General features: G+C 33.8%; 1 protein-coding gene across 2 annotated transcripts; it reads left to right on the top strand.

Annotated features, from left to right (window-relative positions):
* Positions 1-924: 924 nt before the first annotated feature.
* Positions 925-10,077, top strand: LOC110646730 (uncharacterized). Of its 2 annotated transcripts, none has more exons than XM_021800260.2 (13): positions 925-1,264; positions 2,529-2,932; positions 3,036-3,172; positions 4,045-4,158; positions 4,259-4,342; positions 5,145-5,324; positions 6,529-6,670; positions 7,208-7,368; positions 7,451-7,577; positions 7,737-7,817; positions 7,967-8,038; positions 8,204-8,284; positions 8,462-10,077. In XM_021800260.2, the coding sequence occupies exons 2-13, from the start codon at positions 2,615-2,617 to the stop codon at positions 9,731-9,733; spliced, it is 2,769 nt and encodes a 922-aa protein (XP_021655952.2). In that variant the 5' UTR covers positions 925-1,264; positions 2,529-2,614; the 3' UTR covers positions 9,734-10,077. The 2 variants fall into 2 exon arrangements, with proteins under 2 accessions (XP_021655952.2, XP_021655954.2); XM_021800262.2 differs by having other exon boundaries at positions 926-1,264; positions 5,148-5,324.
* Positions 10,078-24,106: the final 14,029 nt, after the last annotated feature.

Here is a 24,106-nt window from a genome sequence, read left to right on the forward strand (position 1 = left end):
TTTAAATAATTTAAATATTTAATTAAAAAGGATTTAAAAGTAACTTAATTTATCAAAATGACAAAAAAAATATATCATTGTGTATTATAGTTGTTAAAATAGGATAATATTGATATTTTAAAAAATTATTAGGATAATATAATTTTTTACTTGATTAAAATATAATTTTAAAATAAGTAGATAAGTAATAAATAAAAGATACCTTAATTATGAATTTTGATTAATTTTAAGTAATTTTTTAATTTATAACTTAAATCAAATACTAATCCATTTTGATTTTCTATTTAATTAAATTAAACACTCTCTAAATATACAAAATTGAGTCTATCAAATGAACGATATCTCTAAACAACTCAACTAAGTTGGAATATATTAATTTTTGGATTTCTTTACTCACACTTAATAATAGCTGTTTAACTTTGAAAGCTAAAATTTCTAGTTTATATGACAACGAAAAAAAGGAAAAAACTTAAGTTTTGTTAAAAAATTAAAAGCCAAATTCTTAATATTTCTCCATAAAAAAAAATATGAAACAGACGAGCACTCAATAAGAAAATTTATGTTTTGAATTCAAAATTTGGGTTTTATAATACTATATGTCATCAAATTTCAAAATATTAATGAAAATAATTTCATTATATTTTAATAATAAAAGATATTTATATTAACATTATAAATATAATAGAATTTATTATATAATAAATAAAATTTATTATATAATATGTATTGAAAAATATATTTTTTAAAGTTTTATAATTTAATATTGTTAATTCAATTGCTCAATTATTAAATTATTATATTATTTATAATTATAAACGATGAATTTCTGATTATGTTTAAAATTAAATTATTAATATATAAAGACATGAATTTTCTCTTAAATTAATAAGAAAACAAAAAATTATTTTCTAAACACACGGGGGTGGTTAGTGGTAGCATGCACGATAGGCTAAAGACAAAGGGGCAATAGGTAGGAGCCAAGCCGCGCCCGAGCGCGCGAATGAACGATTCAATGTTCAGCGTAACCGTTCCGAGGAACCTGATCTTTCTCTAATCCCTCTTGTGGTGCGTGTGTGTGTCTCTCTCAAAACACCTGGCCATTAGCCAATCGGATTATCCAAAACCAAGGTAAACCTATTTCTCTCTCTCTGTCGCTCGCTCGCTTCCTCGCCTGCTGTCGTTTGTGCTTTAGCACTATTAGCCTTCACGACGGCGGATTAGCTAGGGCTCTGGAGACCACGGACATTCATTCAGTCTTTCAAGGGTATGCTTTTTTTTTTTTTTTAATTCAATTTTCTTTAGGGTTTCGCTGTTTCCAATTCTGTCAAAGTTATCTAGCTGCGTTTTGTCTGATTCAGATTATGTTTCATCATGTAATTTTCTATTTAATTGGATTTTTTTTTAATTTTTTGGATTTTATGTTGCCTTTGGAGTAAATTTGGGGCTTTCTGCTATTTCATTTTTTAGGATGTAGATTGGTTTCTTTTGAGTCTTTTTTTTTTTCAATAAAATTAGGTTTCGTTTTGATTGTGCTGGGTTACATTGTTGAATATTTTTCCGCACTTGACTGGCTTTCGAGGTTTTTTTTTATTTTTTTAATAATTTGTTTTAATTATTTAACATTGCGTTTGGTTGGGAGGTGAGTAATGAACTCCAAAATTATTTCAGAAGGATAATTCAGCAATCTCTCTCCCTCTCTCACAATCATAATCTCAAATCTTCAATTCCAGAAATGGGAAATTTTCGATTTTGAACCTTGTTAATTTATAATTACTTTAGTAGTGTTTAGTAGTAGTTGGTGTCTTGACAATTTAACATTTATACTACCAAGCATGAGGGATAAAGTTGGTCCCTTATCTCCTTTCTTTTTCTCGCCCAGACCCTCAATTTTTAAATCATAAATATATATTGATTGCACTTGGCAGATTTCCTTCGAATTTGGTAACAACTGCTGTCTTCATTAAGTGTTTAAGATGAGTTACAAATCTTTATTAACTCAACGTTAGGTTTCATTAGTTGCATTGAGTGTCCCTCCTGATGTTAATTCTTACAATATTTGTTTTGGGTTTGAGATTGCATATCTTATGTGCTTGCTAGTATCAATGATACTCAGAGTCATACCTCGTCTGAAAATTTGACTAATGCATGTCAAGATTTTATTACGTCAGATTGCCTTATTTAGTGCTTTGAAGTAACTCATAGTCTTGAATAATTTAAATGTGTATATATCTTGGACCACTTTCATTATATCTGTTTGTATTTTCTTCATGATTATTATTATGCAGAATTTTTTTTTCATGCATGTGCCTTTGGATGCATTCAATGCTTTTGAATGCACATGCGGTATATTAGAGTACATTTATAAATAATTATTGTGTTCAAACACGCACAAACCTACACTTTTAGACACAGTGGTTGATGCTATTCCTATTGATAGATAAATAGTAAAGATTTAAGGTTTTTTTAAGGAACGCTTGGTGGATTAATATTCATGTTAATTGTAATGTAATTTTAAATGATGATTTCAGTTACCATATGGAGGGAAGGTGTTTGTTATCTTTGATCAATATGTTGTTATAATCTTCCACTGAGGATTTGTCAACATCTTCTGTCAATGGCGGCTGATCACCGAAGAAAAAGGCTTAATGGTTCCAGCATTGCAGGTTGCAGTTCTTGGGAGCAATACAAAAACAAGAAGAAAAAATTGGAATCACCAAAAAACAAGTTAAATGTAAAGTCTCATATTTCTCTGGAGTGGGATGGCAACCGTAAAAAGGTTGTTGCCAAAAGGGAACAAATTGGCTTAAGTCAGAATGATTTGAGGGCATTTGTTGATCCTGCTCCTCAACATCACAATATCTTGGCAGATGTTCTTGCTATTCCTCAAGAAATTTTTGAGGTGGATAATTTGAATGAGGTGCTTTCATATGAGGTAATTATAATTATATGATTGTTGGCAGTTGCTGTTATGTGTATAATTTTCTGTCTCCATACTTAGGATATGTGTATGTGCTTTTATGCGGAGCTTGATACAGGTTTGGCAGAACGATTTGTCAGAAAATGAGAGAGAATATCTTATGCAGTTTCTACCAAAAGGGTCAGATGCAGAAGAAGTTGTGCAAGCATTGCTTGCTGGGGACAACTTTCATTTTGGAAATCCTTTTGTCAAATGGCAAGTATTGTTATGCATTGCTAATTTTCTTAAAGAATGACTTCCTTTTGGAAAACTTATGGAGATTTGGTATGAGGGCAAGGTTTGGTGCAACAGTTAGTTTGTGTCTTTGTGACTCAAAGGTTATCAGTTTGAATGATGAAAACAGCCTTTCCGCCAAAAAGCGGGGGAAGGCTATGTCTAATGCTAGGCCTTCTTTTGAACCACATAGGGTGGGGAGTCTTGTACACCCCAGACACCTGTTATGCAGATTTGGTACATAAAAACATAAATTCAAAATTTCTTCTTTTGTTCAATGGTAGAGTTGATGTTTTGTGTGGGAATAGTTTGTTAGTTTGTTCATTCTCTATGCTGCATCTTCTATATTTTTTTGACACATTATTTACGAAACCCTCCCCCTACAAATTTCTTTTAACAGTGAGAATGTCTTCCTCTAACACTTGCTAGATTAGATGTGAGTGATTTAAAAATTAAAATTCTAAAAATTAGCTTTTTAGTGGCAAAACCAAAAATCCTTAAGTGGTTTGGTTTCTAAGGTGAAATACACACACACACACACACACACACACACACACTGAACCAGATGGGGTGAAATTGGTCATTGGACTAGTTCCCAGTTTAGCTAGTTTGGTTTTCAAAACAATGGTTTTTTTACCGTGTAGAGTTTGTTGATGAATTGCTTTCATTTCCTTCTGTGTGGTATATGGATTTGGCTGTCGGCTTTCTTGCTTTACTATTTACATGCATAATATTGGCATATGAAGAATTCTGAGTGGTTGTAGATTTAAATGTCTTTAAAGAACCATGATATTGGCATTTGATGCAAGTCTGAAGTTTTAGTTAGACTATTTATCTGGAGCACATGCTTGCAGGGGTGATTCACTTTGTTCAGGAAATCTTCACCCTGATGCTGTTATTCATCAGCAGCTGTGCATAAAGTCTAATAAGAAAGCATACTACTCTGAGATACAGAAGTACCATAATGGGTATGCTAGACATTCTAATTTTATCTATGTATTCAATTTGTTTCAATTGGTATATGTGCCCTATATGTGTATTTCCTTCATTTCTTCTTCTTCTTGGCAGTATGATAAAATATTTGCAGAAGCTGAAGGAGACTTGGGAAAGCAGTAAGGATCCTGAAAAGGAAGTTTTGCAGAAGATAAGGAGGTTGATGCTTGCTGCATACTTTCTTTCTTTGTAATAGATTGTCAAAATTTATTATTGACTTGCCTTTTTAATATTGCTACTCAAGAAACACATGGTAGTGGCTGGGCCACCATCCTTAATTGTTGTGTTAACTCTGCTTATTATTAATTAGCATTATAAGAAAACAATTCTAGACAGTTAAAGGATGAGAGAGACAACTATTATGCCAGTCTTGTATTTTTGAAAACTAAGCTGTAGTTTTGTGGAGTGTCATTAAGTTGATGAATACCTAGATCTTGATTTTAGCTGGATATGTGAAGCTAGTTTATGATTAGTTAGTGCAGTGTCTTCTGTGGAGAATAAAAATATTGAATAATCAATTATGATTAATTGCTGCACTATCTGGTGTCTAATGAAATTTAGCTTCCCCATTTTGCTTTCTGCTGGGCTGTTATCTGCATATTGTATCTATTCTTGAATCATGGCAATGGGAATATTTGAGGAGTCAAATTATGCTTGTCTAATTCATGTGCTTGTCTGTGTCACGCTTCTAATTTTTTAATCTCTTTCTTCTGGCATATCGTGAGAATTTATACTGAGTGTTTTTTTTTTTTTTGGTAATATTTTATGCTTTTAGCTCACTTCATTTGAAATTCAGTTATAGTTCTTGTTAACAATTAAGTTTTTGATATCAAAATTTTAAATATTCATCTGTAAAAATAAAATACTAACTTCATTTTTTTTTAATGAGTTGTTCAGATTAAGCTTTGTTTGATTCTTTAGATGTTCGTTTTAATCTCATTTGACGTATTTGATATTTAAGTAGGTCAACAAGGGATGCAGACAGAAGAGTTTCCTCAAATGCAAATGAGTCAAGATTTTGTGAACTTGAGGATGATGCTGTGGCTACATCTGAATCTTGCTCTTTGATTGCAGAGGAGAAAGCAAGCAGCAGTGACAATCAAAACTCTTCAGTGATGAAGGGTGGAGAGCTTGAGAGAAGGTAGTTAATCTTACCACAATAAGGCTTATTGTCATGCACTTATAATGGCTGTCACTTGCAAGGTTCATAAAAGCTGAGGCTTCTGATAAAATATGGTTGGTAAGTTTTTTATTTATTGGGAAATTTTAGTTGATTGAGAAAAACATGAACTTTGAGGTCACTATCAGATTGCTACCTGAATCTTATTCTTACATCCTGAACAAAATATCAATAGTCTGATTTTGAATTAGATATGGTCATATTGTGCAATCTTCTTATTATTTCCAGCTATCCTCTTGAAAGAGCCAGTATATCCTTGAAAGTAACAAAATTTGATCTTAGTTACTTTATGTGGTCATAACTTTAGTACAATATAAACTTTTGATGAAAATGCTTGGTAGGATTTTTATTTATTGGGAAATTTTAGAGTTGATAGTGCTATTTCAACTTTAACAAATGTTTGATTCGATGGATTTTGAGCTTGGGGACTTCAACATCCATAGCTCGGCATAACAGGAACTGCAATACTTCTCTTTCTTTAGTAATATGTCAAATCCATTCAATTTCCTTTTTGCCTTTGGGAAATTGAGTGAAAGAGAGATTTTTAAGAATATACTGGAGTGAGGAAACAATAAATAATGTTGCCTTCTCTATCTGTCTTTTTGTCTCTTAAAGAAAGAAGTGAACAGATTTATTTTTTGACGGGGCTTGGAAGCAGAGTGTAGATAGATGTATTTCCTGGACTGAAGACTAATGACTGCTTAATCTTTAGTTGCTTGGAAAGGCCAACTTGTCTGAGTAATTTGGAAGTTCACTGTTAGTAAGGATTTGTAGATGGGGCATCCCTACAGGGCTACATATGCTGGATTGTTTTTCTGCTACTTTTCTTTGTTCAATCAATGTGTACTTTTTCCACTTAAAATAAGGGGTTGCCTATTATCATTACTTCTACTCTTAATAATCTTTATATATTTTGTCTACTTGCTTCTTGAGTTTTTGAATTCCATGTAATATGTCAAATACTATGTAGTGGGTATTTTTCTTTTCTCCCATGTTTTCTCTGCAATGTGTCTGCATATGGTTGCTGTTTACTCGTCTCATTTTTTTCCCAACCTAAGAATTTTATACTCATAAAGAGTTGGTAGGAAAGACTTTAGTTTTTTTTCTTTTTTTTTCTTTGTAATCTTCGTATAATTGTTAAAGAATCTTATGCCTTCACTACCAGGACTCATGAAAAAGGCTTCATGAAGGATAAAAGTAGAAAGCTGTTGGTTGCTTCGGATGATGCTAAACCCAGAAAAGGAGAAAGGCTACACAAGCATAATATCCACCACACAGATGGTGTCAAATACATGTCATATTTAAAGGTCTGACATCTTTTTGATATCAAATTTATATATGGAACTCAGTACTTTAACAGACCTTTATGGAAGGTTAGTTTGTCCCTGTAGTCAATTTGGGGATAGTTATCACTATTGTGCAGATGCCTTAAGCTCCATATTATATGAGAGTTTATTGACTTAACATAATCTTTTTTTTTTTTTAGTATTGTTCTTCTATGTTTGATTCATTTAACTCACATGAACATGCACACACACACACACAGAGAGAGAGAGAGAGAGAGAGAGAGAGATATCTTAATAATTTGTTCTGCACTGAACACAGTTAAGTATAGCTGCCAACTTTATTCACATGATTGTAAAGAGTATCTTCAGTTTTTATCCTGTATGCTTGGTTGGCTGCCAAAATCTGTATTTACCTTGCAGAGTAGTAACTTAATCAACAGATGCATACATATATCAATATGGTTTGGGGAACTTACAAAGCATTGTAGATTTGGAAAATTCATAGTTCTATTGATTTTTACAGGCTTTAACTGATCACGTGCCTTTGATGTATTTCAGATAACCAAGAAGCAGCACCAACTTGTTAAGAATATGAAGCAGTCTGGTAAAAGCATTCAGTATAAGTCTCTTAACCGTGTGTTAGGTAACCTTGACACACTGCTTGTGCAACCATATGAAGAATTTGTGAAGGAGGAACAAAAGAAGTTGCAGGAGCATTGGTTAGTTGTATATGGTGAAATTTTCTTTTTTGAATATAAAAAATTTATTTTCTTGGTCTCAAAATGGGGTTCTGTTATATAGGTTACAAGTAGCAAATAAAGATCTTCCTATAGCATATGAAAACTGGAGACAAAGACAGTTACAAAGGCGTGAAATCACAAAATCATTGGAACAAGACTTGAAAGACAAGCAAGAATCTATAGTGGAGGTTTTGATACATTGCCCTTCATAATTTGCCTTTTCTCCTTCTGCATGTGTGCTTATGTCTGCATCAGATATAATTTGCATTGGATGGCAGCAGGAATTGATCAACAGTAAAAGTCTTCCTTGTTTACATGTTTAATTGTTGGTTTGTGAATCCATTCAGGAAGAGGAGGGAGTGAACCATGAGATTTTTCTTCAGGATCTAAATGATCAAGGAGCAAGAAAACATGAATACAGAGTGGAGGTTTGACATAATATTCTCTTTTTTCCTTGTGCATGTGTCCTATTTCTGTATCTGATACAATTGTGTTGGATGGCAGCGGAAAGCGTGTGAATGTAAAAGTCTCCCTTGTTGTTTACATGTCTAACTTGTTGGTTCTTGAATCTATTCAGGATGAGGAAGAATTGAACTGTTTTCAGGATCAAAATGATCTAGAAGCATGGCAACATGAATACAATAAGCAGGTTTGATACTCTGCCTTTGTAATGTTTCCCCGTGCCTGACGCATGTGTGTTCGTGTCTGCATCTGATACAATTATGTTGGATGGAAGCAGAAATTTTGTTAGCGTAGAAGTCTAACTTGTCCTAGTTTACACTTTAAAACTTTTTTGTTTGTGTAATCCATTAAGGATGAGGAGGAATTGAATGATGAGAATGTTGTTGGCTATCAGAATGATCAAGGAGCAAGAGAATATGAAGCCATTCTGGAGGTTTGATACTTACACTGATAATGTTCTCCTTTTTCTTGCGCATGCGTGCTTAGTTCTGCATCTGATATAATTTAGTTGGTTGGATGTTCAGTTGAAATTGTTGAACGTGATTCTAATTACCATCTACCTTATTGGTTCAATGTTTAAGTTGCTGGTTTGTGATTTTGGTGTATTCAGGACGAGGAAAAAGAGAGCCAGGATAGAGTTCTGCTTGAGGATCAGAATGGAATAAGAAACCAAGAGTCTTATGTGGAAGATAATGAACTTTCTGGTTCTGGCTCTCCAGAGTATCAGTCTCCACAGCAGATTTCTTCCCAAAGTGGTGGCCATGAGCTTAACCCCATAGATATGGATTCAGAAGGTAATCATGCAGCATCCAAATCAGTTGATGCTTCTCCAAATGCATCTGAGTACTTGGGTAATGCAAACGATGCAGATGCTTCCATTAGCCAGGGGGGTCCCATCTCTTCCAGTGGAGATGCTTGGCCAGCAGTTAGCATGCCACACTCATTTTATGATTCAACTGCAAACCATGAATACACATCTAATAGTGAGTTTTCACTCCCACATCCAGTTAATGAAACCCAACGGCCCCAGTTGATTGATTTGGAATCTGATGTGCATGAAAATGACACTGGTAAAGATTTGTTGCCCAGACAATGCGATGATGGTTCCTTCAGTTACCCAAGCCATGACCGAAGTGGGTTGCTTCAGTCTCTGATCAAGGGACAGGAAATGCTACCCTACCATCATAAACAAAAACAAATGCGGTTAGATTTCCAATCACCGAATAATGTTTTGATTGAAGGTGGTCATTTTGCTGGGAATATCCAAAGGCAGCTTCAGCCGTCGCTGCCATTGGAGCAGGGGCTAAAAAGACATTGTGAGAATTACATGCAACAATCTATGTCAGAGGACATTTACTCTGAAGGAAGTCCATACTTAATTCCGAGACAAGGACATGTACCCCCAGTCAATCTACAAGACTGGCCTGTTAATTCTGTTCGCATGCCAGCACGGCTCCAATCTCATTTGAATAATGATGTATTGTTAACTCAGAACTGGTATTCTGGGGAGCATCCAGTTCGAAGTGGCTGGAATAGTACAGGTAGTGTAAGTGTCCCAGGCCAGAGCATTGGATGTAATACAGACCAGACCTTATTTAGCGTTCTATCTCAGTGTAACCAATTGCGCACTGGTAACCATTTTGATTCAATGGGTCCTGCTGAGCAGTTCATGTTGCCAAGGAACTATGAGATGGCAAGTGGTGTTGCTCCTAGGGTAGGTAATTCTTTACCACAAACAGCCCATCCGCTTGACTACTTTAGTGGGCGAGATACAGCTAGTTCTGTGATGCCTGATGATATAGGTTGGATGACGACCTTGTCTCAGAGTTCAGGCTTACATGATCCGGTGGGGAAACCGTACCTGAGGTCATGGAATCAATAAGAACATCTTCACCGGGTGAGTTAAATTTATGATCTAGGTTGGAAGATTTTATGGCAATAAAAGTCAAATACAAGATGCATATCACAGGATATGATGACTAGTTATCCATCAGAGAAATAGTCTGGTGAGATAACTGCAGATTTGTAGCAGTGCTGGTGAATGACAGAAATAGGATTGTGTACATACCTTATACAAGAGCCAACTGAAATCTCATGTATATATGCAGCAGATGTTAGATGGGGAGGTGCGGTGCAGGCAAAGATAAGGGGAGGATAAAAAAAAAAAGATTCTAATATCTCTATTTGGTAGTTGGATTATAAATTACATTTTTGTTTCCAGTGGCATTTTCTTTTCTTATCTATTTTACCTTGTGGACTGAAAATTTATCTTCTAATAATTTTGGAGGCTCTCTCTTTTGAAGTATAAAGTGGGAATTAAAAGATTGTAGGTGTATAGGGGCAAAACACATATTTAGGTCCTCAACTCTCTGAGTTTATTCTTTTTTTTAGTTTATTTTTCATCGAGTCTTCATAGATTTATTGCTTTATCATTTATTATTTATGACATTGAGTCCTTTTCAAACAGATTTAATTGAAAAAATGACTTTATGATGTGAAAATAATGAATATAAAAAATATTCTCTCGTCTCATGCGTTCCTCTCTTTTCCCTGTTTTTCTCCCTCTGCAGAGGCTCTTCTCTCTTCAACATTTTCTCGTTCCCTCTCTTCATTTGAAAGCGCCGTACTCAATTTCTTTCTAGTTCGTTTTCTCTCTCTACGTGACAACATTCTTTCCCTCCATCCTTCCTTCTATGCCCCTCTCTGCAAACCCAGTTTCTTTCTCCCAAGACTCTCTTTGCCTAACAACACAACAGAATCCAACCAACGTAAACAACCAATACTAGTAAGGAAAACATGGGAAATTCAACTGATGAGATTTAGCTCAGTGAAATCAGAGCCGTTTTTTAGAGTTGAGAAGTATCGAATTTGAATCTCAATTGGAATTAGTTTCGGAAAATTTGAAAGAATCAAACCAAATCAAATTACAAAATCAAATCGATTGTCACTACACTCTTTATCATTGTTCTTTCCTTTCTTGGACAGACCCATCTTGCGCGTCGTTGTGGTCAAGCAATTTCCCTGGTAGCCATTTATTTGAATGAGTTCCGTTTCAACTAAAATTAAAAAGTGAAAGAAAAAAGTAACTGCAGCCATGCCCAAACCCTTACAGTACACAGCTGGGCTGGTAATTCTGGCAAAGCCAAATGATTGTTCCTGCAGGATACCAGCAAAATATCATAGAACATGTAAGCCGTTTGTTGCATACCCAAAAGAAGTGGGTTTAATGATTACTGTGATCTCTTATAATTGTGAGCCCTACATGATGTTGGGAGCACTCATGTATTGGTCGGACCCTTTTGTCTTGACTTCCTTTTGTTGCTGCTTCAAATGGCTTGCAATTCCCTTTGTTCTCTACGTTAATTCATTTGTGACCAATTGAAAATTTAACTACTTATATTGGGAAAGAAGAAAACAAAGTTGATAGGAAATGGGAATCAGGTTTAAGTTTAACAAAATGCTTTATTAGATCAATTCATGCCATTTGAAGGGAATTAGACAACTCATTATTACAATATGGAAGGAAGGAAGGAAGCTTTCAAGCCAAATTAATTAGTAAATGAATCATTTTATAGCTAATTAGCTATAGGGTTGCTTCAGATGGAAGTCTAATAAATGGTATCCAAGCTTTGAAGTCAAGAACATGGTTGAAAGAAATTCCTTGATTTCTTGCTATAATCACAAGTTTTAAAAGGCCCTTTATATAGGGTCTATTTGGTTGGGTGAGAACAAAACATGTAATGGAAAGATAAGAAAAGTTAAGAAGGAATGTCACGACCCAAATTCTGGGTCGGACCTGTACTAAAACTTAGGTCGGTATAAGGCTCCCGAAACCTGTAATAAACCTAACTATTCTCTAGCTCAAACTCAAAGTCCATATTCAAGCCCATTTTCAAGAAATCAACCGAACAGACTCCAGCTATAAACTGAACTATCCAACGGGGAGTTTTTAGCTCACCCGATTGGTGATCACAAAATAATCATTTGGGGAGCTCAACTCACCCTTACAATCATCAACAACTCAATATGATCACTAGGAGCTCAGCCCCCTCATCCACATAACCCATTCAATCCACAAATCCACATATACAGAATCAATAAGTTATAGATTTCAAATAATAATCTATTACAGTCCCAAGTCAAATAAAATATCTTCTAACACATGCAGAGTTCTAAAACATTCAAAATTTATAACACAAACATAGATAGAGCAACTAAGAGATCTGTGAGGTAGAAAGCAGATTAAACACAAATAAGAGTCCTTCTGTAGCTTGAAAAAAAAAAGGGTGAACAGGAGTGAGCGTTCGACTCATAGAGTAAAATATTGATTTTATATATAATTTATATAACTACCTAAGTTTAGTGCATCCCTAAGAATAAATGCAACACCTTCACACAATTCAAACAAGTCAAGTCATAATCACACCAAAAGTAATCTGGAGCACTCACACACCCGTGTATTACATCCATACTCACACACACATTTATATATATGGGAACCGATTCCCTATATAGCTCTCTTAGTTTCAACCTCTGCCAGCGAGATCAACTCAAAACCAAACTTTCTCTTAATATCAAAATGAGGGGGCCAGTAAGATCAATTCAAAGCAATACTTACCTCGACTTATCCATAAAAAGGATCGAGTCCCAGCGAGTCAAGCTCCAGCCGTGTCTACCCATCTTACCCGTATCTATATACGCACTGCGTATACACCCACTCACACACACAGTTTCAGATCACCATAAAACAACAATCACAGCAATATCATTAAGAATAAATGCAATATAAAACGTGCCTAATATCTACTACATGCATATATGTATAAGCAATGCATGAACATGTTTTGAATATAATAATATTAAAATTATAACTAAAATCAATATCTACTCGCAAAGGGGATGTAACGCCCTCACTTTAGGTAGTCTATACATTCTCCTGTTCCGATGACTAATGTCTATTTGGACAGCTAGGATGTTTGGAACTATACTCAAACTAGAGTGAGGAGGCATAAATTGATCAAATAAAGACCAAGAAAAATTAAGAAAAAATAAAAAAAAAATAAATTGCAAATGAGTTAAATGAGCCGGGGTCACAGCGATGAGCGACCTCACCGGGAAGCGACTGCAGAGATAGTTGCTAACCCTATACTTGTGAGGAACTCTAGGGAAATAATTTTTAGGACCTAATTAAAGGTTTATTGAGGTATAAATGATATTAAAAATGTCAAAGAAAATTCAGGAAAATTTATTAATCGTTACAGATAAAAATAACCCAATAAGTATAATGAAGGGCATTTTAGTCATTTCAACCTCAGAGTTGAATTTTGACCTAAATGTCAATTAAAATGAGAGGGATTAAAACACATAAAATAAATTAAAATTTTAAATTATGGTAGAGAAAGGAGAAAAGAAAAGAAAAGAAACAAAATCAAAATGTAAATGCATTATTACATATGCATGACAACATGCATGAAATAATTAAAATATTTTACCAATAAAAATTCAACAAATAATTAAAGGGATAAGAAGAGATTTAAATGAGACAAAATTAATTAAAAGGAATCATTTTCCTCTTCATTCTTCTTCGTGGCCGGCCACTCTCTTATGGCTTTCCACCATTGAAGCTCTTTTAAAGCTTCAAAATTTTTACATTCTTGCCATAACCTCCATAACCACAAACACAAAAAGTTGTTATTTGGCCTAACTAGAGTGATTGGTAGTAAAAAGAAAGGAAGAAATTGAAGATTTGTGAAGCTAGGAAAATTGCGAAGAGAGGTATGTGCAATATTTACCTTAAATTCTTGTAATTTCCTTGAATCTAAGTTATGTTAAAAGGAAATTGCTTGAAAAATAATAAAGTTGATGCATGTATGGAAGATTCGGTTTTCAGCACCCCTATTAAGAGAGTGAAATTGATGGTTTTAACTTGGTTAGTAAAGTTGATTAATGAAGTTTAGGGTATTAGAAATTTAATTGCATGGAAGTATGCATGAGATTGAAATTGTAAGTTAGGGTTTCGACATAACTTAGGGCTTTTGTGTTAATGCTTGGAATTGGTGTTGTTGAGACTATTTGTTGTTATTTTGAAGTGCTATGTCTGCCAAATTGGACTTATGGAGTTGGATGAATTGGAATTGGGAGTGCAATTTTTCTTTTAGGAAATTCGGACCTATGAGTCCAGTGAGGTTTTTAAACCATAACTAGATCTGTGTTGCTCCAATTGGTGTGAGGCTAATAGGAGATGAAACTAGACCAAAAACACTTTATTTTTTATGAAGAAACCATGCCTAAAAATTGTCCCTAACCTGGCCTAAAATTGGCTTAAATCTGAGTAACCCTCTGGACCTGGAAAAATGACTAAATGAACAGTAAATGTTCAAATAGCCATAACTCACACTAGGAAGGTCAGAATGACATGATTTTTGAACCATTGGAAAGGGTAAACATAGGAGCACATTTTTCATGAAGAACATAGAACTCAGATCTGCCTCTAACCAAGTCAAATTGTTAGCACAAGTTATATTAATAAAACTGTCCAGAACCAATCTGCCCAGAATTTGTTGGACATAGGCTGCCCGACCAATTTTGGCAAAAATGTCATAACTTGGCCTACAAAATTACAAATACAATAAAACCAATGCTAAAATTTTTATAAGACATAGATCTACCATATTGATGTTTTGACCAAAACCCAGAACCCAAGGGAACTAAGTCAAATTGTTAGAACAATTTAGTACACCAAATCCTGGAATTTATCTCAACTACCACCTAACCCTAGAATAGAATTTATACCATAACTTTCACTAGAAAATCCCAAATGGGATGAGCCAAAATGTTCTGGAAACCTAAGAGATAGGGCTTCAACTTTGATTTAGAAACTTTTCTCAAATTTGAGTGTAAGAACCCTAAAAGGGGAGTCAAAGCCACTGACCTAAATCTGAAATCCTGTAGACAAAAGGTACCTGAGTCCAAGCCAGTTAATTTGCTATAATTAATTATACAAGACCTGAAAAATTGTAATTCAAAATTTTGAATAATCATAAGACATAGGGTAACAACTTCTATGAAGAACATTAGACTTAAAAGTGGCTGTAACATATCCAATTAATTAGACAAAGATGGACTCCAGAATCTGCCTGAATCTGGACCCAGAAAAAAACCAGGAACCAGTTGTGGTTATTTGACTATAACTTGAGTTCTAAAACTCAAATTGACATGATTCAAAAGGGAAAATAAAGACAAGACATAAAGGGACAGCTTCCATGTAGGAAGTGTGGCCAAACAGTGGCCACAAATTTATCAAATGGATAGGTAAAAGTAAGACATTAAACACTAAATCACATGAAAGAGATATATGGGACCTACTTTCCCACTATAAATTGACATGACAATTCCTAATAAATAAGTAATAATGTTTGATTACTCAAAGTATACCTAGACTTATTTATATAGCTTGAATCGATTGGTATACCAATTAGGGACTACAGATTACAGTACTGCCCACATGAATGATCATTGACAGACAACATATGTCTGAAATGGTTGTTCTACTGGCTTTATGCTTGCCCGATAGCCATAGTGCCTATTATTATTATTACTGGTTTATGTCTGCCCGCTAGCCTAGTGCCTGACATGATCGTTGTCACACATTACCCTCCGTAAGGCATAACATGATTCCATAGTACACCTAATGAACTACCGAACTTCGCCTACCGGTAACCCATTAAATATACTACAAGGGATTTTAAAACAATTTTCGTTCATTTTTTAATTGGTGGGTAATTTTTTTCATATATTAAAAACATTTATTCGAAGTCCAAACATAAATCAAATTTTTTGATATTTAAAATCTCTGCAATTTTTACAAAAATTTCGGCAGAGTGCCGTCTGTATTTTTGAGAAAAGTTCTTTAAAACCTGAAAAGAAAAACACTCCCAATATATTTTCTCAACCACAACTCCAATATTCAATTTCATTTCACAAATCAACACAAACAACTCAATACACAGTTTGAATTAAATCAAATATTGAAATATCTCATTAAGGTAACAAAATTAATATTTACATTCGTGGGAGTATTACAAATTTAGTAGTACAAAACTTTATAAGTACATAAAATTTCAAGATAATAGTACAATAATTTGTATTTGATTACATTCCAAAAATATATTACAAAAGAGTTGATACAACTGCTCAAATGAAATTACATACATATAATTACAGAATAACATCAAAATCTAATGTACAATGGTATACCTATGATATACCCGAATATAGTCTCACTGTGTCTTCCAATAATCTCACTCAGCTGCTCTATATTTTCTTTCACCTGCGACAGCATACAAAACTATCGCTGAGTAGTGAACTCAGTGGTGCACAAACTAATAATTTAAAATTTAATACAAGTTATTCTTTCACAACTCATAACAAATAAAATTTAAAATTTCTAAATTCTTCAAAATTCATGACATCCAAAAATTAATATTCTTATTCATGCAAATTATTCATTTGAATAGCATTTTGATCAAATAGTAACTATTTATCTACATTTCTTTTAAATCATAAAACAATACAATATTTTTGAATCACTGATAATTTATTTATTTCGACCACAATTTATCAAACTATGCAAAATTTAAAGGGCGTTGTCAACAATTCACACAGTTGGACCCGTGACATAAAATTCATAATAGATGCCGTGTTGTACACCATGACATTTCAAACTCTCTCAATAATCGAGGCTAAAAGGGAGAAACTGTAACATCCTCATTTTAGCTAGTCCGTACAGTCTACTGTTCCAGTGACCAGTGTCGGTCCGGACAGCTAGAACGTTCGGAAAAATATTTAAACTAAAGTGAGGAACCAAAAATTAACTCAAATAATTAATAAGAAAAAAAAATTAGGAAAAATTATAAAATAATTCTTGGGACTCTAGAGAAGGGTTATTGAGGTTCTTATGACATTAGAATGCCAAGAAAATACTTAGAAAATTTTTTCAATCGGTACAAACAATTTTGACCCGTTAAGCCAAACGGAGGGCATTTTGGTCATTTCGTTTTCAGAAATGATTTTTGGGCTAATTTGTCCAGTTAAATAAATAATTTATATAACATAAAATATAAATAAATATTATAAAAAATTTAATTGCAATTAAATGGACAAGAAAAGGATGGAAAAATGAAAGAAATTGAAATTATGACATCATAAGGATGTCATTAAAAGTCTCAAACCCAATCAAGTGTTGACACATGTCACCAAGGTATATAAAAGAGACTAAATGGGCAGAAAGTGAAGAAGAAAAATCAGAACACTCGACTTCTTCTTCTTGGCGTCACCTCTCCCACCATAGCCCTCCATAGCCAAGCTTTACCCAAGCTTGATTTCTTGGATTTTCATCTATTAAAACTTAAATTTCTCAACACAAAAACTTGTTCCTACACCTTGGTGATCCTCTTGGGAGCAAAAATAAGAGGAAAACAAGAGTTTGAGCAAGTGGGAAAATCTCACTCCTTTGAGGTTAGTGACCCAACCATGAATTTTTCTTTAAATTCATGTTAAGAACTTTGAATATGTGTAAATTGCAAAGAAAAATTGTTGAATACCATTTGGATGTAAACCCTAGATTTTTGGTAGCCATGGTTAGGGTTTGATTGTGTTGAGTTTAATGAAATTAAAAGACTATCATGGCTGCCCATGATATGTATTTACTAAGTGGATTGAAGAAATGCAATGAAAATGCATGAAGGGTAATGTGTGAGTTAGGGTTTGGGGTAGAAAAATGAGATTTTGACCATGTAATGATGAAAATAGGTTTTAATGGTCAATTAGTCACCATTTAGTTCTGTTTAAATTAAAAATGAAGTGTGTTGAGTGATGGGATTGGGTTTGGTGTGGCTGCCATGAAAGTGACCTGCAGAATGGGGTGACCTGCAGAATTAGACTTGAGTTCAGCAGGTTTGGGCAGCCATAACTTGAATTGTAGAGGTTCAATTGGTACAAGGCCAATTGGACATGAAACTAGACACATAATGGCATAACTTTGGTGAAGAAACCATGCCCATAAAACCAAACCAAATGGACCAAAAGCTTGCCCTAATCCAGGTGACCTGCAGTCTGTTTCTGTAGAATAACCATTTGGCCATAACTCAATGTAGAAAGGTTCACTTGACCTGAAATTTTACCAGAAACAAGCTGAGATATAGACCAACAACTTTCCTGAAGGAACCTAACCCAAATTATGACCAGAACCTATCCAACAAGTGAGTTGCAGTCACTGTTCACTGCACTGTAGATATGGTCAGTCCAGAAAAATTTCAATCTAGCCAGTTATGGTTTTTAGACCATAACTTGAGCTACAAAACTCCAAATGGAGTGATTCAAAAAAGAAAATTTAACTAGACAAAATAAGGAACAACTTTCATGTTGATCATTTTGCCAAATTCCTACTGCAAAAATGACCAATGGAGCAGTAAAAATGAAGCATGAAAACTAAAAATTCTGCTTAATTAACATTAAGCTTAGAAATGGTATTGGCAACCAATACCAACAAAATTTAAATGCAAAATATGGTATGTTGGGAGTATTAAAACCAATGTACCTATTGTCTATGCAAAAGTCAACATTTTGGTTGACTAATGAAGTGAATAGTAACACCAAAACTTGAAATTCAAAAATTGTAAAACTCAAAAATGTAAAATGCCCTAGTATACCTAACAAGATTGGTTTGGATAGCTTGGCATGCCAATAGGGTTTTGTTAGCAGTATTGCATATGGCTTCATGCCATTCTGTGTTTCAAGGCTTTCCCATGCCATTCTGTGAAATAATAGCCTTTGGCTATGTTATTTGAGTTGATATACTTGGGTTTTAACCTTGATCATTATTACAGCTTATTAGCTATTCTGTTGCACACCGGGAGACACAATGTGACCGATGGTGTAATGGTCCGAGGTACTTAGTACCCAGTGCCAGTTTACCCATATATCCAGTCCAGTCAATTAGTATGGATTATTCGGGCAATGATAATAAACCTTACCAAAATTTAATCAAATAATAATGAAATTAATATTAGAAGTTAAGTCTACCAAAAAAATGTAAACACACATTCTGCATATTCGTTTCATTTTATGTTATTTTATATTATTTTATATTGTCACCATTTAGCAGAATTGCTTAGCGCGTCGCTTTTTCCATGCGCAGGTACTGGAGACCTAGCTGGGGAGCCCAGCAGATATCAGACGGGGTGAGCCTTCAGAGCTACATCCGGGGTCCAGAGTCACCTCACATCTGCACTGCATATGGTAGGACATTAGGACTATAGGTGGCCCTTTTGTATTTTGCATTTTGTATTAGTTTGGATTGTAACTATAAACTCCTGTAATTATGTATTAATATAAATATATGAAATTTCATATTATTGAGGTTTTCTGCATTATGTATGTTGAAAAATGAAATGTTGAGATTTTGAGATTGACTTGAATGTGTATAATGGAGTTTGGATTTGGAAATTATTTTAGAAGTGTTTTTAAACAGGTTCAGAAGAACTTTTTTCCAATTTACAGCCGGCACTCTGCCGGATTTTCTATAAAATTTACGGATAAAATCAGATTTATCAAAATTAAAAATAAATGAATTATAAAGGGATAAATTGTAATAGAAACATAAATTGGTCCTCTGGCACACTGAGTGGCATAACTTGCTCGGCTACACTATAAACGGGTAAAGGGTGTCACAGGAACAAAGACTAGCTAGTATATATGTGTACTCATCCAAACTCTTCCCCAACTGGCAAACCAGAAAGGAAGGAACTCACCCCATCTAGTGGAGGAGATATCTCACTAGACAAGCTAATGAGAATTCAAAACATATTGCCATGTCAACTGTGGTTTCAAATCATATTCAAAACAATTTCTATTTACAAAAGTGTTTACAAACCATTAACATATTTAATTATTATAAATTCATGCTCAAAGTTGATAACACATTAAACTTAAAATTTACAATTCTCAAAATCATGCAATAAATCCTTAATGCATAAGAAAATTTTTACTTAATTTATATAATTTCATTCAATAAGTTAAAATTCTCAACACAACAAAAATCATAAATCATACAATAAACTTATTCAAATCAATTTGAAAGTGAAAAATAACAAAAAGAGTTAGTTGTGCACAAACCTCTTATCTAGGCTTGTCTTACTTCAATTCCTCCTCTTCATTGGAGGGCTCCTTTCCCACAAAAACACATAACTAGAGTGTTTCAATATCTATTCAATTTATTTCTAATTAATAAATTCAATAATTAAATCTTATACACTTAATTTACCCCACAAAATTGAGTCCTTAGTACTTAGTGTAATTGTGGTTACTATTCATTGACTATTTGGTCAAAATATTGACTTTTTCATACTAATTAGATATGTTAATTCTAATTACACCCATATACCACATTTTGAGTCATATTTTTGTTGGCATTGATTGCCAAATCCAATTGAAAGCCTATTAGGATTAAATATCAAAATTTCAGTTTTGGATTACTCGTTTTTATTGTTCCATTGGTCTATCTACAGTGGAAATTTGGCTAAGTGTCATTCATCAAAGTTATTCCTTATTGTCTTATCTTTAATTTCCTTTTTGTCTTATCTTTAATTTCCTTTTTGAATCACTCCATTTAGAGTTTTGTAGCCCAAAATATGACCATTTTCCTAAGGCTGGCCAGATTGGTTCAAACCCAGAATTCTGGGCACAATTCTGGTTCTGGCAGTTTTGGTGTGTTGACTGTAGCTCACTTTTTGGATGCGTTATGATCAGAATTTGGGTTTGTGTTCTTCATAAAAGTTGTAGTTCTATGTCTCAGCTTTCCATCGGTATAAAATTCAGGTCATTTGGACTTCCTACACTAAGTTATGGCCATTAGAACAAGTACTGTTTATATGATCAGTTTTGTACAGGGTAGTGTGCCTAAATCCGGATTTGACCTAACTTTACACCAATTTGTGTTTGGTTTTAGGGCAAAATTTCTTCACAAAAATTGTAGCTTTGGGTCTAAATTTTCATCTCCAATTAGCCTCACACAAAATGGAGCAGCCAATTTTTAGTTATGGCCATTTGAACTGACCAAGGTCAAACTGCTCAATTGAGGCAGCATCACATTCACCTTTTCAATCCCATTCCAACCATTCAAACACATTCCAAATGACTCCAAATGACCATTTCAAACCTCAATTAGGTTCTATTACATCAATTACCAATTTTTTCTAAATTTTCCCCCAAATCCTAAGTGCTATGAACCCTAATTTATCAATAACTTCAATTCATACAATTAAATATTCACATCATATATTCAACATTACACAAGCTCCAAATCATGTTATAACTTCATCAAACACTCCAATTCCCATCAACCCTAGGCTGGCCGAAATTCATGTAGTCCTTTAACATATCATTTTGTTTCATTTTTCAATAAGTTATCACTCAATCAAGTTGCATAAGTATGAATATAAAGATACAAAAAGAGAAATCAAACTAACCTTACTTGAAATTTTCCAACTCTTCAAAACTTCTTCCTTTCTTCTTCTTTTTGTTGTCAAGCTCTTTATCAAGGTTTGAATACAAGATTTAATGATGGAAATTAAAGTTTCTATGGTGGGATTTAGGGTTTGATCAAGCTCAAAATAAGCTTTAATGGAGTTTTGGAGTGAGAGGAAGAGAGAGGTGAGAGTGCCAGCTCAATGAGAGAAAAGAAGAGAAAAAATTTGATTTCTAATTTTGTTTTTATCTCTTTATTTGACGTGGTCAATAAATAATTAATTTGGTAATTATATATGAGGTCATGCTTGGATCATTGGGGTGATGTCATTAATTTTATTTTCATTTCTTTTCTTTTTCCTTTGTTTTTTTTCCTCACTTATTCAATTTAATTATATATTTCACAATTTTAATTTCTCATATTTTATTAGACAGTTAGGCCATGAGTCACCTCTAGGGTGAATTGGCCAATTTGTCCCTTGCCGATCTGATCCAGTTTGCTAATAATTCAGTGTTTCTTCCAGAACTCTGACCTAATTATTTGATCTGGTTCTCTACATTTTTCTGTGATTTTCACATTTCCCCTAGCTTCACAATTTTTCCTAGGACCGCGGTGTCACAATGTCCCATACGAAATTAAGGTTACAATTGACCTCGTAGTCACTTTCCGGTACAGTCACCCATCGCTGTGACCCTCGGCTCATTTAACTTTTTATGCTCTATTTTTCTTATTTATATTTTACTTTCTTACTATTAATTTTTGTCCAGGACTTTTCTAGGTGATATAAACATATGTCTAGACATCTTGACTGTCCAGACATACACCGGTCACCGAAACAGTAGAATGCATAGACTGCTTAATGTAGGGGTGTTACAATCGTTGTATAATGGATAGACATACGTATGTCTAACTAGTATACTCCTGTGTATTCAGTCTTTATAGTCTGTCATAGGTTACTTGGGCAAAGATATGAGTAACACATCTTAAATTTAAATAAGTACATGAAGAGATCATTGTCATAGATTTAATAAGACTGAATATGAAATATATGAATAAAAAGATCCCAACAATCTGTTGCTTCCAAAGTTTCATAAATATGTAATTAATTCAAAAAATTTAGTAAATTTTATATGGACAATTATTTCAACTATTTTATTATTTTTATTTCAAATTATTGCACCACTAAACAGAAATGCTTAGCGTGTTGGTTTTTCCATCGCGTAGGTACGAAAAGCACTAGCAGCCGCAGCACTAGTAGGAGAGTATAGATAGAGAGGATCAGATCTGCTACAGGGTTGGTGTCACCTCATGTAATGCCCTCACCGTAGGTAGTCCGTACATTTTACTGTTCCGACGACTAATGTCTGTTCGGACAGTCAAGATGTCTGGAACTACACTTAAACTATAGTAAGGAGGCATAAATTAATGAAATAAATATTAAAAAAATATAGAAAAATTTTTGAGAAAAATAAATTAAAGTTTAGAGAATTTATAAATTAGTATAAAATAATAAAAATAACCCGATGAGCACCATGAAAGGCATTTTGGTCATTTTACCCCTAGAGGTGAATTTTGACTTAAATGTCAAATTAAAATTTGGAAATAGAATAATTAACATAAATTAATTTTATGAATTTGAATTTTGAAAATGGGAAGAGAAAGAAAAGAAAAGGAAAGAAAAGAAAAGAAAGGAAAATAAAAAGACTTATGGCATTTAAAGAAAAGAAAAATAAGCTTATGAAAATTTAAAACAAAATTAAGTACAATAAAAATATAAATATATAAAGCACAAAACACAAAACCCACCTACTTTTCTTTCCATCTTCTTCCCCACTCTCCCTCTCTCTTGCCGTCCACCCTTGTGCTCCCTCTCCACCATTTTTGTCAAGCTTTCAAGCTTGATTTTCCAAGCTTCCACACACCAAAACTCATAGCTCTCTTTACAAAAAAAACTCCCTATACCCTAAGGAAGCTTTAGATACCCATTTGAAGAAGAGAAATTGAAGTTTGCAAGTTAGGTCACAAGGTAAGTGCAAAAATACCACTCCCTCTCTTCTTTAAATCTTGTAAGAATAATGAGATGAGTGAGTATTCCATGAAAAAGAAAACAAATAAAAAGAAATTGAATAACCCTAATTTTGGCAGCCATGAATCTTGTGAGGTTTGCTATTTTTAAATGATAAAAAATGGTTCCATAAGGATGTTTGAATAGTTGATATGATAAGAAGTGTAAAAGAGTTGAGTTTGTATAAATTGGGTGATTGGAATTAGGGTTTATGTATATGATGTGGGGACTTTATGTAAATTCTTGAAATTGACTTGGTTAAGTTGAGATTGATGTTTATAGAAGTGCCATATATGCTTATTTAGAGTTTGGAAGAAGGAGAAGATTAAATTTTGGGAGTGTTAAATTTCTGCAGGTTGAGACTCAATGGGTCCAGTGTGTTTGTTGAACCCTAACTAACAATGTGTGACTCCAATTGGTATGAGGCTAATTGGAGGTGTTTTGGGACATCCAAACCTTCATTTTTGAAGAAGAAACCCTGCCCAAATTCTGTCAAAATCATGACCAATTCTCTGCCCAAACCCGGATGACCAAACACTGCCAACCCAGAAAATGACCAAATGAACAGTACGTGTTCATTTGGTCATAACTCTCTCTATACTGGTCCAAATGACCTAAAATTTCATCAATGGAAAGTTTAGACATAGGGCTACACTTTTCATAAA

Source organism: Hevea brasiliensis, chromosome 1 (assembly GCF_030052815.1).
Source record: "Hevea brasiliensis isolate MT/VB/25A 57/8 chromosome 1, ASM3005281v1, whole genome shotgun sequence".
Lineage (NCBI taxonomy): Eukaryota > Viridiplantae > Streptophyta > Magnoliopsida > Malpighiales > Euphorbiaceae > Hevea > Hevea brasiliensis.